Consider the following 15,312-nt stretch of genomic DNA (forward strand, 5'->3'; position numbering starts at 1 on the left):
ACAGCTATTTTAGCCTTGTTAGGTCTTATCAGTTAGGCGTAAGGCTCAAGTTCCATATCAACCAGCTATCTACATTACACTGAGTTTGTTTTATCGCCTTGCTACTTTTCCTCTATCTCATTCCTAGTTTTACACTATCTTCCTGCTAGCTGATAATCCCACCTGATTCTTAACTAGTTCTCAGCTATCTGATTTCGAGCTCAATGCTATTTTGATTCTAGTTAATTGCTGTCTACAGGAGAATAGTTTCTTATTATTTTGATCTATATTATCTAATTTCTAGTTTATCTCTGTCTTATATCTAATTAATGTTGCTGCAAATACCTAATCTCTATTTCATATCCAGCTGAAAACTCACTTATTAGAGTATCAAATGCTTGTTTAACCTAATCTAATGCCTATCTTAATACTCACTGCAATAGTTATTTCACAAACTTATTTTTCGGATAAAATTTAAATAGAGCTACCCGCATGGTTCCAAATAACCAGTTATTGGATAGTGATAAGCTAGCTTTGAGATAGGAATTAGGATTCAGTGATTGCACAAGGGACCTGGCTAGGAAATAGCTAGTCGAAAGGTAGTTTTTAGATAGTTCAGTCAACTAGTTTTATGACAGCTAAAATAAAGTGTCCAATTTTGGAAGGGTCATAATCAGAGTCGTTAAAAAAATTGACCGTTCTGATTTTTTTTTTCTTCCGAGCTTTTGACTCTGCTTGCAACTCCGCTTTCAATATTCACCGGGACCCAGTTGTATAAAAGGCGGATAACGCTATCCAACGGATAAATCGCTATCCAGCGGATAAGTGATAAAAAAACGTATAGCGTTATCCACCGGATAGAGTTTTATCCAGTAGATAGCGCTATCCAACCTTCGAACAACCGGGGCCAGGTCGGAAAGAAGTCTCCTACCCATCCACGGTTAAGCCAGACTTCCACGTACCCAGACTTCCACGGCCGAGCAGTTGCAAGCTCCAAGTTCAGTTACAGTTACACGGTAGGATCTGAGTACGAGATTAGGTCAGAAACGCTCTTACGAATCCGTCTACAATTCCGACTCCGTCTCGGTTGTCAGGAGAACCAGCCTAAGGCTGTGGAGACATAATTCATACAATAAATTTAATACAACGAACTGTCTCATAATTTAAGGTGGCACTGTGAAAGGAAAACGTCTTCCACAGGCACGAAACATTATGACTCAACCAGTAGTCAAACCCAAACCTTACTGATCCACAGTTCCCCGCCCTTATAACCCGGCCATCACCACCGCGTTATAGTGAGTGAGTCATAGTCATCAAGGTGTCTTTCCCAAGAACACAACACTTACAACTTCTTTCCCAGGGCTTCCCGGCTAATCCCTTAAAATTGCGAAAGAGTAGATATTTCAGATTTTTGTTATCTATCTGGGATAATGTGATTGCCAGAACCCTTTTAGTTCCGGTTTTATCATGGAGGTGCTTTTTCGGAAATTTAAATCCGGAATTTTAAGCGAGAATGTTTTATCTGATTACATTACACACCCGCAATCATGAATATGAAAGCGATCTTCGCAGTAATGTTTACACTTGCAATCAGTTATAATTTTTCAGAAAACTCCCAACCATTGGACAAGAGTCTTAAGTTTGGGCAAAACCCAAAGTCATTACACCGATGTCAATTAAATTGGGGCGAAAATTGCTCGTAAAGAATGCATCAGCAAATTAAGTTAAAACTGACATAGGTCTGATCTATACCGCATTCCTTTCCTCAGAAGGTGAATTTGTGTTATAACTCTGATGAACACCGAACTGGATATTGCAAACGTTGGAGGAAAGTAAGACGCGATAGAATCTTTTAATCATCGGTTTGACAACTCGAGACATAAAGCGTAATGGAGACAGAACAGCGCCTCGTTGGAGTAAATTTCTATTTATCTACTGCGGCCTTCAGCAAATGGCTTTGCTCAGGAGATTGGAGACTGGTTTCTTGTTTCAGTCAAGTCTGTATTGCGCGTTTGACTGGATCAGGAGCTTCCATCGTGCGGGAGGTGAAACTCACTGGGTAAATAAACGCGTGTTGTCGCGGTAGTCTGCTCTCGGTATTAAAATAAAAGATCTGGTTCAAGTGTAAAAAAAAGTTGCACGAGGGAGAGACGTAATGATGCTCATCATCTGAGCTCTGAAATGCGGAAGTTTCAGTCAAATAAAATACGTTTACATGAAAAAAACATTATCCCAGATCCTTCCAGAGAACTTTGAATCGTTAACCTCGAAGTAGTCGCTTACTTAAGAAGTTTGTTTGAGCGTCAGAGTTCATTCTTTCATCAGCTTTTCCAAGAATTGGCTGCGCAAGAATCTTGAACTGAAGTTGCTAGGTATCTTCGGCCCAAACGGTAAATATTTTCCTTGTCTTAGCTTCGCTTGGATGCATTTTCTATTGTATCAACTGAAGTTTCATCAAGGCGTTATTGCTCTCCGACTTGATTCACCGCTTTGTTACCACATGGATTGGAATATTAATATCGTTTACCATATTTAATATCAATTTTTTTGTTCTTAATTTCGAAATTTTTAATCACTTTCCATTTCCTGCCCTTACTTCCTGCCTTTACGGATTTAACTGACAAGCTCTCCGCCAATAAAGTGAAGCATGTATGTATCCGCTGCGTCATCCAGCGTAAACAAATAAGGCATCGACTTTCGCCCACATATAGTTAGTATTAAAGTAATTCTCGCTAACGAAAAACACTTCAGTTTAAATAAAAAAAACAAACGAGCTATGTAATAATTAAAGTTATGGATATTGCGATTTATCAAATGCTATTTTATACAACTAAGGACATGTCTTAAGATGGAAAACATGGTGCAGTGGTCAAGTTGAGCAAAACTCGAGTGGATATCTCTATGACTCCTTACTCTAATGCAAACAATTTTGTTTACTTTAATTTGATTAGGAAACTGATCGATTCCAATTATCTTAAAATGTAAACAAAATTAGACAAAAAAACATCTCTTGTTGGATCAGAGCACTTAGTCCATAAGGAGATAACCTCGCCATAAAAATTCCATTTCGTCACCTAGTCGCAACGATAAGGGTTGGGACACTTCTATGGTGAGAGGCAAGCTTAATAAAAATTCAGGCAAAATAGGAGGAACAAATCTCGTGAGTTAAATCATTTTGCAGCCTTAATTTTTTTTTTTTTTTAAACCATTGTGCAAAACATTTATGTCTCATTTTCAAAGAAAAATTGTAGAGTGAGCAAATAGTTCCATAAACCATCGTTATGATTCCACCGCCGGCAGAGAGTATAAATTCAAACGTTTAAAAAAGTAAGGAATAGTTTCATACGCGTGTTGAAAGACGACGTAATCTAAAACAGCTTCTGATAGCTTAATGATGTACAAAGCGCGGTTGCTATACATGTCCCCATAATCTACATCATCATAATCAAATTCGCCATGAAATGATGATGGAATTTCGCGCCTAAAGAAAGAAACGATGGCGGGAAAGCACTCTCTTACACAGCGGATCGTGATCTTTTAATGATCATTCACGCGTGGGTGTGACTCGGGTTTAAAGATATTTCCTTGTGTGTTCTCTTGATAAAAAAGGAAAAAAAACCTTAGAGTTTAAAGAGTAGACAATTCGCCGATACATGGATGCAAAAGGGTGGGCGTTCGTTTGATTTTGGCATCAGTGGAGTTTCGAAGGCGGTGTGAATTGACAGCAAAAAGTGACTTAACCACGAGGCGATTTCAGAAACAACTTGCGAAAGTACGTTTTTCCTTTCGAAAGGAAATGGGATTGTATCAACGCTAAAAAGCTTCCTGATTGGCGAAACCAAGGGACGATTACAAAAAACAAGGTAAATTACAAAAGGATTACAGCGGCAGAGAATTCCCAATAACTGTTAGCCTTGATATCAAACAGAATGAAGTCGGGTCGGTTCCGTTTAGCATTTATACGTTCATGTGATAATTACATCTCTAAGCTGGTATTTAATCACAGAGAACAAGTGTAACATTATTTGAATAGGTAAAGTACGCGAGTTGATCTTAAGCCGATGTTGATAACAAATTCATTTGCTGTAGCGAAGCGATATGCTTCGAATCTTCATTCGATAGGTTTTTAGGATTCTTGTGGAAATTAGTTTAACGGTGGAAAACAATATATTAAGTCGATTAGTTAGATTTAATAATGATCAGAGCGGAAAGGAGTGTCTCCTTCTGCAATGTTATCGCGCACCTTGCCTTAGCTTGTTTCGATAGGCCCTTTTTTCTCATTTCTTTACAGTCACACCCACGGCCTAAAAGATCAAAAAAGCGAAAACGTTCAAAAGTACCACAAAAGGAGTAACCCTTAGAAACTTGTACTACTTATACCAACTGCATGCCTTTTCTCTATTTATCATGATATTATGTCTCCGTATATACAAACATTTCTCAACGAATTTGGCAGTTGGAATTGAGATAAGCCCAGAAAACTTTGGCAAAGCAGAACCACCAACAAAATACTTTACCAAATCAATGAAACGTGCTGGCAACATAGGGATAGTCTGTTGAACGAAGTTACCACCACTGAATAAAATGCTGAATTATATGAGGTTTTTACCGCTAAAAAACCTTAGGATTATTTTCAAAAGACAAATGAAATCTCGGTAGCTTTACGCTTTGATCATTGCGGATAATGAAGCAGCTAACCAGCGGATGTGCAAAGCTTTAGACAAACACAGCTTACAGGATTTCATTTGTTGCATCTAACTGTTCATTGAGTCAATCTACGAAGAAATGATCAGGATCTTTTCAATTTGAGAACTTCTCAAATGGTAATAAAATATGTCGTTGTTGTTCATCGTGGTGTAAGATAGGAGATGAACTTTATTCGTTTGTCTTTGGATGTTGATAGCGACGTTTCGACTGCAATACTGCTAGTCTTCATCAGGTGATCAGGTCGATTGTTTACATGTCGCTATTCAGTTGTAGCACGTTGGTTGTTCGATCCTCGTTATTATTCCGGTGGTTAGATGGTGTTCCCTCACAGGTCCACATCAATGGGGTGTTGGTTCTAGAGCGTCTTTAGGTCGCACTAAGTGAGACCTAAGCGTTGTGTCAGACTTGAAAACGGTCCGTATGCCTTGATGTTGTAGGCAGCGGCGAAGAACCTTTACTGTTTGAAAACACCCTTTATGTAAGGGAGAACAGCAGTAGATTTAAATTCCTACGCAGCTTCTTTGTAGGCTGTTACTCTTGTTTTCTATGCGAGATTTTGCACAAACGAAGAAGGATAACCATCAGAAATAAATGCTGATTGTCACCTCAGAAGATTACCCAAGTGACTGAACGGACAATTCGAACGCACGCAGTGATCTTTATTAATTTTAGATGATAGCGCTAAGATGTAATTTTGCTTGATGGAAGTAGCGGTTGAGGTAGTGTGTGTTTGGTTCCAACTAAAAGAAAATGTAACAGAAACTAAACTAAGAAAAATGCGTTGCGAAATATAACATTAACCTTACTAAAAATGAAGCGATCGCACGGAAAACTGAATACAAGAACTACACCAATAATACATACAAAAGGTAAACAACTTGAATGTTAAAGAAATAAAGATTTACTTTGGTCTAACTCCTAACGGTAGCAAATAGCTTGTAGCGATTATCTAGCAGCGATGATTTAGTGGCGACGACTGAAATAGAATCTTTACACGTGGAATTAATCGGATATTACAAACTTATTGTGTAATAATCATTAAAGACTTTAATGATAGAAATGAACCGGAACAAAAACGATAATAAAGTGTGTATTAACTAAGTGTTTCGAAACTAACACTGATGACAAGTGTTTCTTTTCCCCGGAGATAACTGACGGTTTCGTTTTGAGGTGTTTGGCTAGGTTGTATAGACATTTAACAATACCACGTTCCACTGACTGAGGATGATATAAATCAAGGGCTAGGTACTGGTTAGTGTGGATTGACTTTCTGTAGACAGTAGTGGTGAAAAGAACGTCTGAGGCCCTTATAACTGATGTGTCGAGAAAAGGAATGGTTTTATCTTTCTCGATTTCCATGATGAAACGAACAGTAGGCTGTTGAATGTGAACGTTTATATGTTATATATAAAAAGCGAAAATCGTTTACGAATAACTGACCCTCGTAATAGCTAATGTTGCTCTTGACAGCAGCTAACGTTGATAAACAGCAATCTTTCTCGTTTACGAAGTCTTTTTAACTCACGGTGAAGAGCAGTTGGTATTCTCTTGTGAAGAGTTAGAAATGGTGTTGGGGGGGGGGGGGGGGCGGAGGGGATATTAGTCGTCGTTAACAGAGTGTAAAAAGGGACTGTAGAAAATTGACAGCCAACTAACTACTAATGATTGGAAAAAAAATTAGCCTCGAAAATATTGTTGTATTTAATCGGATATTACAAGGGCAGTGACTGCAAATAGTTAGCAACATGACTTTCGCAGAATTTCTCACTACTTTAGGAGGAAACTCTGCACACGCTGGTTGTACAGACTTGGACTCTATACTTCATAATACAACTTACACGTTCTGTTTTACGACCTAACTCACTCCCATCTTTTTTGAGTTAAAAAAATGCTATGTTTTATTAACTACGGATACACACACCCAGATACGTAAGTCCGGAGTGGTAAGATAATTTAAGCTAACTTGACAAAGTTCCAGTTTTGTTTTACACATTCTTCAATGATTCGTGGCTACTAATTTCCTGTTACATCGGCTTGCTCGACAATCATAGTGTTAATCTACGCATGCAGTTTTACTAGCGACTATTTGATTACATATATCATTGTTTAATTTGTGAAGGCTCGATCACACGATGCTGGTTAATACTTCCTTTGACATTCCACAAATCGATGTTAGCGACAAGAAATAATAGCTTACTTAATCAACTACTAAATACCGAAACAGAAAACTTTCTTATGAGCACGTGCAAACTTTTCACGACAATGACTGTCAAAAAGATCCGCGCGTCGTTCTGGAATGCGAGCAAAATTTGTTTCCCATACTGGAATTATGCACAGGGGTATGGACTTCATCAGCTAATCATGCAGCTTTTTTTTAAACCTCAAAGCTGATAAGTCGCGCGCATAACAGAACGTGTAGTGTTGATTAGTGAAGAATTACGTCAGATTTGAGCGCAAGTACACAGTTCAAGATTGTTGAACCAGCGCGCATGGATCTTCTCCCACAATCGGGGAATTTTGCAAAGATTTAGGATTAATTTAAATTAAAACCATACAATTTCACGAGCTAACAATTTGTTCATAAGCAATGAACGCGCGCCAACCCATGATGCACGTGGAAAGTTTGGTGAACCTGAAAACGGCGTAAGAGTTTATAAAGGCGTAGCCGTGAGCGGCTTACGATTTTTGAGCGCTCTGAGAAACTTCCCAAGAGCTTAAAAAAAAGCACAGAAAAATGCTTTGTAAACTCTTCAACGCTTTACCCTAGATCTAAATCTTATGTAAATGAAACTCCCTATTCTACGCCTTTTCCTGAATAACCTTAAGCGTGCGCAGTGAGGGAAGGCGAAGCACACTTTTGACTGTGCAAATTTACCGCCTTGTTATGATACCTTTTGTTTCTGGATGGCTCTCCTGCTATCTCTCTGTTGAGTAATTAGGTCGAGTCTTCCTATGAAACAAAATAAAAAATTCATCTTACACGTGTTTTAGTTTTTTCAAGACCAAAACGTATTCTTCCTCTCACTGAATTGGACTTCATACGGCTAAGCAACTGTATGAATTCCCGCGGAGACACGCTGTAACTAAAAACTTCTCACCAATGGATAAAAAAAATTGTCTGAGGACTAGTCTCATTAAATCGCTTGTTTACTTCTCGTTTATTTATTTTTTAGAGACACGCTGTAACTGAAACTGCTTACCAATGGATAAAAAGATTGTTTGAAGAATGGTCTCATTATTTCGCTTGTTTACTTCTCTTTTATTTAGTTTTTTGGTTAGTTCTGCATTCTAGTGTTTTGTTATGTGCACTGGAATTTTTCTGGTTCGTGCAATTTTTTTCGTGACCTAGGTTAAATGTTCCCAGATCCAATAACATTCGTCAGTACTTAAATAAATTGACATGTACACGATAATCACGTAATCAAACAAGTTAAACTGATTGCGGTCATATGGTTGCGGTCAAGAACAATAGAAGTAACACGATTTGAGTTGGCGTTTGTTTACCAACCACATATTTTTCTTATATAAGGCAAGGAAAGCTTGAGAGAAAGGCAAAGCAGACACCGCTTGAGTGGCGAGAAGATCATTCTGAAAAAGATACCGCGCCAACAGGAAAGGACAGGTGATAGCCAATCAACTGTTTTTAACATCACAGTGAATGAAATCCCTTCGCTACTTGTTGACTCACGTCTAACTTGAAAGAAATTCTTCAATATCACTGAGGTCGCATTCGAACTGACAATCACGTTAGGAAACGTTGCAAAGGCACAAAGATTTGGATCCTAGCCGCGCAACCAGAACATGTCTTCTCAAAGTTTGAAAGAGCAGACAACGAAGAGGTCATCTATTGGAGAGAAGTTTCATGCCAAATTAAGTAACGGGAATCAAGTGTTCCCTACCTTGACTGAGACAAATGAGGAACAGATACCCTATTCACAATTAACGTTTGGAGTGGACGAAACAAAATCCCCATGGGCAGAGGCCGGAGCGTCAGAAGAGCATCATGGAAGTATTGCATCAATACTTCCCCGAAAGCGACGAAGGTTTTTGAGCGAGTCAAACATGATGCGAATTCTAATTGCTGCAGCCCTAATCCTTTCCGTCGCCAATCTCTTCTTAACAGTTGCGCTCACCAGAAGAGAAGAGAAAGGTTGCACTTGCCAAAAAGACAGTGCCAAGGAGTTTAGTGGTAAGAATTATAAATTAGCTTAGGAAATCTTTGTGTAGTTAACATTTAGTTATCCTTTTAGGCCTGTGCACAGACGCTATCATGAAAAAAAATAATTAAGCCCTTGAGTTGTTAAAAGACAATATTGTTTTTTATCCAAACACTTCCATGGGCGGCGCACGCAATTCCTGAGCTACTTAACACACGGCAGTGTACTTCCATTGTTCCCGAATAATTTATCTTGTTCCTCATGCTGTGCAAGCTAATAAGTAAAATTGTTAGTTTTGTTTTCTTCTGGTCAAAGCTCGTTACTGAAAATATCAAATCTCTTTACATTTCGGTAGTCATGGCAGTGTTCCAGTGGCGATAGATTATCCCCGGCCTCACCAATTTTCTCAACCAAATTGATTGTTTCATTAAGTTTAAGAGCGATAAACCTGTAATAACAGACTTATCAACCACTAAATCAAATTTTCCTCTCAATCATTTGCGGGTTTTTATTTTACTCGAAATAAACGGAGGTCTTCTTTAAGGTTACTATCGCGGAAATTGCGCACAATCGATTTTTACAACTAACAATTCATTCTCAAAGTTTCAGCTTTAAATGATATTAAAGCTCGATCAACTTAGTTTTATTTTTTCAACCTACGTGTTGTGAAAAAAAGCCCAACCTCGGTCAACTCGGTCAACTTCAAAGTAAAAAAAAGACTACTTGTGTCAGACATACAATCTTGATTTAAAATAATTGTGCCCAACAGTAGAAGGTTTTTTAGTATCACACGCTCACGGTTCTTCGAATTCTCACTTTTTTATTCCTTTCTTTCTTCAATTTCGAGTAAAATGAACCACTTATTAGGGGCTTCATCTTACACGGCTTAATGGTCCGGCATTTCGTAACCTCTAGATTGCAGAGTAAGTACACTTTCCCTCTGTTATTCAGCTTTTCATCTAGGATAGTTTTTCGAAAATTCAGCCCAATGCAGAGATGTTAACTCTTGACGTAACAACCAAAAAACACAACTTATGCAAACATACAAAGTGTAATCTTAAAAACAGCCCTGTCCTTGAACACATAACACCCTCGGTTTCCTATGGCCGGCTACTAAATTTTCTAATGTTTGAAATTTAAGTAAGACAATGACGACTAAACAAAACACAAAATCTCTAGAATGAAACCAGATGTGACAGAAAAAACCCAAAATTTATCAGACCGTTCTCTGTATCGTCAGACAAAACTAATCTTTTACTTTTGAAAATAGGTGAAATTGAGCAAGCTTCGCACACTTTTCTGGGCTTATTTTATTCTAGATATTGCCTGTGAGAAGACATGAATCGTCCTCTCGCCAAACAAAAAGTCATTAAAAAAAATACGCTTTGCATGGGATCTGAGTTGATCTTGGCATTTGAAGAATCGCCACTTTTGTTTCAAGTAGTTTAAAACCAAAAAAAATGGAATACTACTGATTAAAAAAGTTAAAACTTCCTTTGACAAAATAAAATCAGTAAAGCTGGTCAAAACATCCTTTTCCAAAAGGAGGTCAGAAATTCATTTTGTAAGACAATTAGTAATTAATAGAAGGTTAAATTTCACTATGATGGCGCGCCAAGGTTGTCACTTAATGCGTATAAGCTTATTCACTGCTTTAAAACCGCTGACCACTACATTGCAAAAGAGGAGAATTCGTGTCTCTCTACAAAAATCTAGTAAGTAGAGCCTTCTTTGAAGAAAGAAGTGAAAATTATAACTCACTTGTTCACGGAGACTTTAGTTGATTGACCTCGATTGTAGTATTGACCATAATATGAAATAAGTTTGAAAAAAGCCGGCCCGCACTTTATTTGAAAGCTCAAGACAACGGAGACTTGCGAATTTACGATACAAGGACACTAAAAAGGGCGTGAAACGCCAAGTCCATTGTTACAAAAAAATAAAAAGGGAAGACCGTAAAATTAGTCCTGTTGCGCCCCATAAATCTAGCAAGGTACATCTCCTTTCCATTCATGAATAAACGTAATCTGTTGAACCCTGTCTAAGATTTTACCTGGTTCCTTCTTTTAATTTCAAGGTCCAGAAAAATTAAGAGGCAGAGGCAACAACCGAAAAACCACCAACGAGGTAAGATATCTTTGACTCAAAGTCATTTTTTTCATTCATCACGTTGAAAGTGTGTTTACTTATTTGTTTGTTTTATCATTAATGGATAGTTATGCTGGAAAATAAAACGTGTCCTTAAGACTTAGAACAAGCCAAGACTTGAAAATTCTAAGTCGACAGTCTGAGGAAGGTCATGTCCAAATGGAATGTTAAAAACTGAAAAAAAAATTATGGAATTTATCCTATTGGCATAACGGTGTCCTTATCCTCTCTTGCAACTTACCTGTGCAAAGAAGAGTATTAGGAATAATCGATCTATTTGTTGCGTGCGATCCTTCATGAAAAGGTCAAATTGGCGACCTACTAAATTTTAACAAACTGATCAAAAGAAAAATAGTAACAAGATCAAAACATGGGTGTTGTAATTTCCTTTAGGAGGATAACACCGGAACAGAAAAGCCCCCGGAAGCCGGGCCACCCGGACCTCCCGGTCCCCCTGGACCACCCGGACCTCCAGGAGAGCCTGGCCCGCAAGGCGGAAAAGGCGATACTGGAGTACAAGGGCCCCGAGGACCACCAGGGATTGGTGCCCCTGGCCCAGTGGGTGCTCCAGGGCCTAGGGGTTATAATGGGACTCAAGGACCAATTGGACCTCCAGGTGTTAACGGCAAACAGGGCCCACCAGGTCCTCAAGGGCCAATGGGACCCATGGGCTTTAACGGCTCTCAAGGTTTACCTGGGCCAACAGGTTTGGAAGGCCCCAGAGGCCCTCCCGGTGTCAACGCGACACAAACTGGAGGAGGAGGTATCGCCGGGCCACCGGGTCCTCCTGGTCCACAGGGAATTCCTGGGCCTGGAAATATGAGCCTCTGTCAGTACAGGAATAAGATAGAAGTCGCCCAGACAGCCGGGAATTCAGCTAATTCAAAAGTTATTCTGCGAGAAGATGAACACCCGGTATGAGATAGAATTTGAAATAAGCGTTTTAACAGCTGCATTCATTTTTTTAAGGATATAATTGAATATTATGTTTACACATTACTTAATTTTCCATTCTTCAGCATGTTTTTAAAAATACTGTAGGTAATCAAAGTCAATTATTTTGAAGACTGTAAAGCTGATCCCTGAATTTGTACGAGCATTCTTACTGAAATTCTAGATTTGAGTTTCGTACCGAATCTTGAACTTAAATCAGTAAATTTTTAGTACAAACTAAACTATTATTTCTTTGTTCAGGACGAAACGTACTTATTTTCTAATTTTTTTTTGTGTCAGGGGATGAAGATTGTTGCAGCTACTTGTTCAACGCACAATGCTGCAGAGTACGTCTTTGGTGATGCAAGAATTGACCCCACAACAGGAACCATTGTGTACAATTGTCACTGTAAAGGAAAATCACAACTGTTTCTTGGCGCAAACATGCAGTGTATTATTCACTACTGGATCTGTCCAATCAATAGTTAAGAAACTACATTCTTAACCAGCACAGTCAAACAGCGTTCGTTCTATAAAATAGAGGACCAACTGTTTTAAAAAGGCACTTTCATACCCCAGATTTGAAATCAGTAAGTTAAAGATTTCATTTAGAGCAACCCCTATGTAGTGTAACAGAGGATCTTTCATTTGATCGAGCATCATCCAGAGCAGTAGTTGAATTATATCCGTGACTCTGTCCCAGAGGTTTCAGCTTCATTTTTAAGGGAGATGATATATTCCAAGGAATCAGGTCATACAAGGTTCTTAACAGTAGCATAATAGAAAACCCTTGTGAATAGCTTGTTATCGAAAATGTGCGCGGCTCTCTTCTTCAGCAGTGTGTGAGAAAATATTGGTAAAATGAGACCAGCGAAAAAAAGTTATAATTTTAAAATTTTACTTCACAGTAAGATAAACTCTGTCCTCTCGATTGATTTCCTCCCCTGTGAAAACTTAATCACCATGTACTGATTTGGATTTCATTTGCTAGAGCTTGGTTATTTTTATAGCCTCTATATCTGAGAAAAAAAAGTAATTGACTTGTCAGAGAGGGTCATAAACGCAATGGAAGAAAAAAAGGTCCCTTGAGTTCGCCAGAATTATTTGCATTGAGTATGAACTAACAAAATTAAGACAGATGTAGATAATTAGACTTTATTATATTTCACCGTCCAGATCGCCGGATTGGAAATTTCATATTACAAGTGCCATCTTTCTACGGGCAAGAAGAGAAGATTTTAACTGATTGCTTGCATGTTAACCATTATACTCATCGCTTTCTTTCTTTCGCATCAGTATAGAATAATTTGACAATACGTTTATGAGATTTTGGCAATGATTGATCCTTACAGAAAAAGTTTGAAAAATCATAACACGCTTTGATATACCAATGCCAACAACAGTCTTATATAGCAGTCTTATATAATAACATCATCTTGGTAAGATAGCCGTTAATATTACATCTCCACGTACACAGTTCATCAACTGAATTATAATCGTGAATGATTTTTATAGTTCTACACGAGTCCTTAGTGACTGGAGACTATTACATTTCCATAATTACCAATTCTTGCACTACTCGCGTCGAATCTCAACTTAATTAGAGATTGATTTAATATTTAAACTTGTGTATGGATTAAAAACACCTGTACTTAGACAGTATGATTCATAACAAGCCTTTTTAATTGTCTATTGGTATCTCAAAGCAAACGCTGGCATTTTACGTCATAAAGTGTGGTACTCGTGAGTATGCAATTACCCCTTGTTGCAATTTATTTATCATCATAATTCACAATTATCAATTACGGAATCCAAAACGTATAAACGTAAAGGTTAGGATGTTATATTCTTTACTCTAAGACAACACAGCGGTCAAACGTAAAGCACGCGCGAGGGGGTCAATAGTAGGCGGCAGTGCGCTAGTTTCCCACTCAAAACTACAAAAAAAGGAAAACAGAAGACACAACTGCTGTACAGCAAAAAAGCTAAAGGAAAGAAGGAAAATTAAGGGAAAACACGAGACTTTTCGAACACAACGCTTTTTTAAGTACGGGTATCCTACAGTTGGTTTACCCTTCTGTTTTTATCAAAAAGTTAGACAATTTTAAAGCACCATACGCGTGACGTAGTGGATTGTGTGGTTGGTTGTTTGTAACTATTATGAGACAACTTGGCTGGTTCTGAAAGCCCGAAAGTACGCCACCGAGTCATGAAGACGTTTGCACGTGTGTAAACGCTTGATCGCGGAGAATTAACAAAAGAGACAATGTTGATCTCGCTCACAGTTGCCCTTTCTTGATTTAAATATGTCCTGAGGGGTTCGGGGTAATTTAGAGACAATTGCCTACCGTAAACCTACCCACACCGATAAATACCTCGCTTCCGATTCTCACCACCCTATTTGCCATAAAAAGTCTGTAGCCAAAACTTTACTCAGGAGCCAGCTGGCTGTCCACCATCTTCACTCGATTCGAAGGCTGAGGAGAGGAAATATGTTCCTAATGTCCTAAAGGCAAATGGCTATACAAAAACCTTTCTCCGTAACTGCCAAAAACCAGTTACAACTAATAACTCTCTTCATGAAAGGGAACCAGCGACTGGTTTTGCTGTTATTCCTTACATTCAGCAGTCTGTTCAGGGTGTTCAGGGAACCCATCAAGAGAATTTTGAATAGCCACAACGTTTAAGTTGCTCAAAAACCTTTTCAGACTTTGGAGCATATTTCCGCCTAACCTAAGGATCCTGTCACGAAAGAACAACGTTGACTGTGACAACGAATACATCGGACAGACCAAACGTCAGTTTGGTACACGTTTGAAAGAGCATCAAAAAGCGGTTTTATTTTGCAAAAAGGAAAATTCAGCTTTGTCGGAGCACACATGCCTAACCAACCATACAATTGGGTGGGATAATTCTAAAATTATCACCACTAATCGGCGTTACCACCAGCGCCTTTGTCTGGAGGCTTGGCATATTAACTCCGCCCACGCTCCTTTAAATCGTGACGATGGCGGCTTGCTTCCTGACGCCTTAGTTACACCTCGTCAGAAAAAAGGCTGCTAATTAGTGATCATATTAAAAGACCTCTTGTTGTAGCGTTTAGATCACCCCTGATGAAGGCACTAGACAGGAGTGTCGAAACGTTGGGTCTATGAATTGTAACTTCTTCGGTTACATTCATTAAATCTGTAAACCAGACTAGCATCAAACCATGTCTGAAAGGCAAAATTATTGTACAGTTTCTTTTAAGGGTAAATTAATGGCGGGGGAACATTTAATCAATATTCTTCTTCATCTGCGATGTTTGAAGTGCTCATTGTGGGAAATCGTCGAAATCACAACGAAGGAAAGAATGGCGAAGGACGGCTCCTTCGTCTTTAAAATTGCT

At 38.6% G+C, this 15,312-nt stretch overlaps 1 protein-coding gene and 1 long non-coding RNA gene across 2 annotated transcripts; one reads left to right on the forward strand and one right to left on the reverse strand.

Annotated features, from left to right (window-relative positions):
* Window positions 1-3,955: 3,955 nt before the first annotated feature.
* Window positions 3,956-7,636, reverse strand: LOC149042858 (uncharacterized). Its single transcript, XR_016188356.1, has 2 exons — window positions 7,578-7,636; window positions 3,956-5,426 (listed from the first exon to the last, which is right to left on the reverse strand). It is a non-coding gene; the product is annotated as an uncharacterized LOC149042858 (long non-coding RNA).
* Window positions 7,637-8,101: 465 nt separating this feature from the next.
* Window positions 8,102-13,593, forward strand: LOC113685381 (uncharacterized). The gene is made up of 4 exons (XM_027202889.2): window positions 8,102-8,875; window positions 10,921-10,970; window positions 11,385-11,906; window positions 12,225-13,593. The coding sequence occupies exons 1-4, from the start codon at window positions 8,488-8,490 to the stop codon at window positions 12,411-12,413; spliced, it is 1,149 nt and encodes a 382-aa protein (XP_027058690.2). The 5' UTR covers window positions 8,102-8,487; the 3' UTR covers window positions 12,414-13,593.
* The last annotated feature ends 1,719 nt before the right edge of the window (window positions 13,594-15,312 follow it).

This window comes from Pocillopora damicornis, chromosome 7 (genome assembly GCF_964200805.1).
Source record: "Pocillopora damicornis chromosome 7, jaPocDami1.2, whole genome shotgun sequence".
NCBI classification, from domain to species: Eukaryota; Metazoa; Cnidaria; class Anthozoa; order Scleractinia; family Pocilloporidae; genus Pocillopora; species Pocillopora damicornis.